A 2,319-nucleotide genomic window follows, 5' to 3' on the forward strand; every position below is an offset into this window, starting at 1 on the left:
GTTTTTGTTCACAAAAGTAAAATCAACAAGCAAATCAAAGTGTTTTAACATACACAGGAGAGGTGATGGCTTTAAAACTGAGAAAGCTTGTTCCTTGTAAATGTCCTTAAAATATATATTTAGACTTTTTAAATAAAATGACAAACAGCCCATAGTCATCACAGCAATCCTTTTAAAATGTAATTCACTTGGACCCCCACATTTACCATAAAATATTAGTTCACCCAGTGTTTATTTTTAACAGTTTCGTTCCACTTGATTTATAGAGTACTCACACCAAGTGTTTACTTATGTAGGTCTGTTTAACCTGTTAAAACACCAGAATGTAGGAAAATAAATCTACTTCATTCAAAATCATCTGGCGAGGACCACCAGACCCCCCGCCAGTGTGGCCCCTCAAACATTATGAATACTTGTGCCACCGAAGTATAAAATAATGATGTAAGAGCTCATGTGTAAGGACACAGTATAGTTTCTGCTCTCTGGACGTCACAGAATCAGTAAAATTATCTCTAAAATAACAAACTGAACATCTGCTGGCAAATAGTTTTCAAATTGTCATTTTACAAAAGCATCATAACATTTCTGTTACAGACTTTAGTTTTGGTGTGCCACCCCTGGTTTTTTTCAGTGCCCCCCCCCCCCCCATGGCCCCCCCTGAAAAAAAAAACTGCAGGCGCCACTGTTCTCTTGTTGACATCTTTTAATTTGTAAATAAAAAGTTTCTGTGCAGCTATGTGGTGAAAAAGCCCTCTAATCAAACCGGTCTGGAAGCTGGAGGAGGGGCGGGGCGTGAAGCGCCTCGTTTGGATTCAAAGAGACAGCCTCAAAACGAGTTGATCTGAGGCACAGCTCTGAAAAGGGGCGGGGCTTGTGGAGTTTCAGAAAGGAGGAAATCAGACCAACGCCTTGTTGTAACACTTTATGTGACCCCCACCTGAAGGATTTAAATGTGAAAAAGGCTTTAAAAGCATCAGGTCTACTTCTTGTTCATTGGCTGTCTCAAAGGTGAATTTAGTCCAGTTTTGTTGCACATCAATAATAAAATGATTCCTGAAGTGTTTGTTTCCTCCCTAGCTGATTTAAAGACTTGTTGCAGGTGGTTTCATGCCTCTAACTTCACCTGTCAACAGGTTTTGACTCAGTTTGTGCTGCGCGTGTCTTCCACAAGCTGATGAAGCGTCTGGGCTTCCAGCAGTTCTACGCTCATGGAGGAGACTGGGGCTGGCTGGTCACCACCAACATGGCTCAGCTGGAGCCCAGGTACGACCCACACCCAGCTCCTGCAGTCAAACATGGACCCATCACATCCGTCTGTAGACGTGAAATAAAAACCTGTCGCCACGTTAAAACGTTTCCCTTCAACCTGAATCCTTTCACACCTCAGAACCGTTAAAGGCCTACATCTAAACTTTGCCCCGCCACCCAAAGCTGGGCTGTCCGTGGCTTTATCCATCATGTTTGGTCGTCACTTCCCAAAACTGTTTGGTTTCACTGAAGTGGATCTTCAGCGTCTTTATCCCTGCAAAGAGAAACTGGTGGTGGAGTCCATCAAAGAGACCGGCTACATGCACATCCAGGCCACCAAACCAGACACCGTGGGTAAGAACCAGAGTCCTGATTCATCACAGCACCATCATAAGCTTTCATCTGACTAACAGGTCACAGTTTACACGTCTGTTTAAAAACCATACTTTGAATAAGATGAGAAGTAGTAGTGTGGGTTTGTTTGTTTCAGGTCGGGGGCTGAACGACTCTCCTGTGGGTCTGGCTGCCTACATTCTGGAGAAGTTCTCCACCTGGACAAGCCATGACTTCAGGAACCTGGAGGATGGAGGACTCACCAGGTGGAGGAGTATTTCTCACAAATACTTAACTTAAATTTATAGCACAAAAAACAATGTTATAAGCAAAATTGTACGTTTTTATCACCCATGTCTGAAGGCAAGAGGGAGACAGAGTTTGTAGGGTGACCACCTCAGCAAATTCAAAAATGACTGTAACTCAGTTCGTTTTAGAGATATTAAGGTAAAATTTGGTGTGGTAGTAGCTGAGAGTCATTCACGACACATAATCTGAGGGAAAAAAGATCATGTGAAATTAGTTTTTTACAAATTTTGCTTTGACCTATTGGAGACATTGGACCTCATGCAAGAACCGTTGGTACACAGATTTGTTCTTAAGTTGTGCGTACGAGTGATTTAGGAGAATTTGTGACATTCACCAATGTTTTCATATTCTAAGATTTTTTTCAGATACCAACAAAATTCAGGAGTGGTCCAGACCTGTCGTATATTTTACCAGCAGTCAGTCTGCTGT

General features: G+C 42.3%; 1 protein-coding gene across 3 annotated transcripts in view; it reads left to right on the forward strand.

Moving 5' to 3' along the window:
- ephx1 (epoxide hydrolase 1, microsomal (xenobiotic)) overlaps nt 1-2,319 on the forward strand; it is a 30,235-nt gene that overhangs the window by 9,780 nt on the left and 18,136 nt on the right. For all 3 annotated transcript variants that reach the window (XM_014029133.1, XM_014029132.1, XM_014029131.1), the window contains exons 5-7: nt 1,134-1,263; nt 1,388-1,602; nt 1,739-1,847. In XM_014029133.1, the coding sequence (XP_013884587.1) occupies nt 1,134-1,263; nt 1,388-1,602; nt 1,739-1,847 (454 nt within the window). The remainder of the gene's footprint in view (nt 1-1,133; nt 1,264-1,387; nt 1,603-1,738; nt 1,848-2,319) is intronic.

Source organism: Austrofundulus limnaeus, unplaced genomic scaffold (genome assembly GCF_001266775.1).
Source record: "Austrofundulus limnaeus strain Quisiro unplaced genomic scaffold, Austrofundulus_limnaeus-1.0 Scaffold859, whole genome shotgun sequence".
NCBI classification, from domain to species: Eukaryota; Metazoa; Chordata; class Actinopteri; order Cyprinodontiformes; family Rivulidae; genus Austrofundulus; species Austrofundulus limnaeus.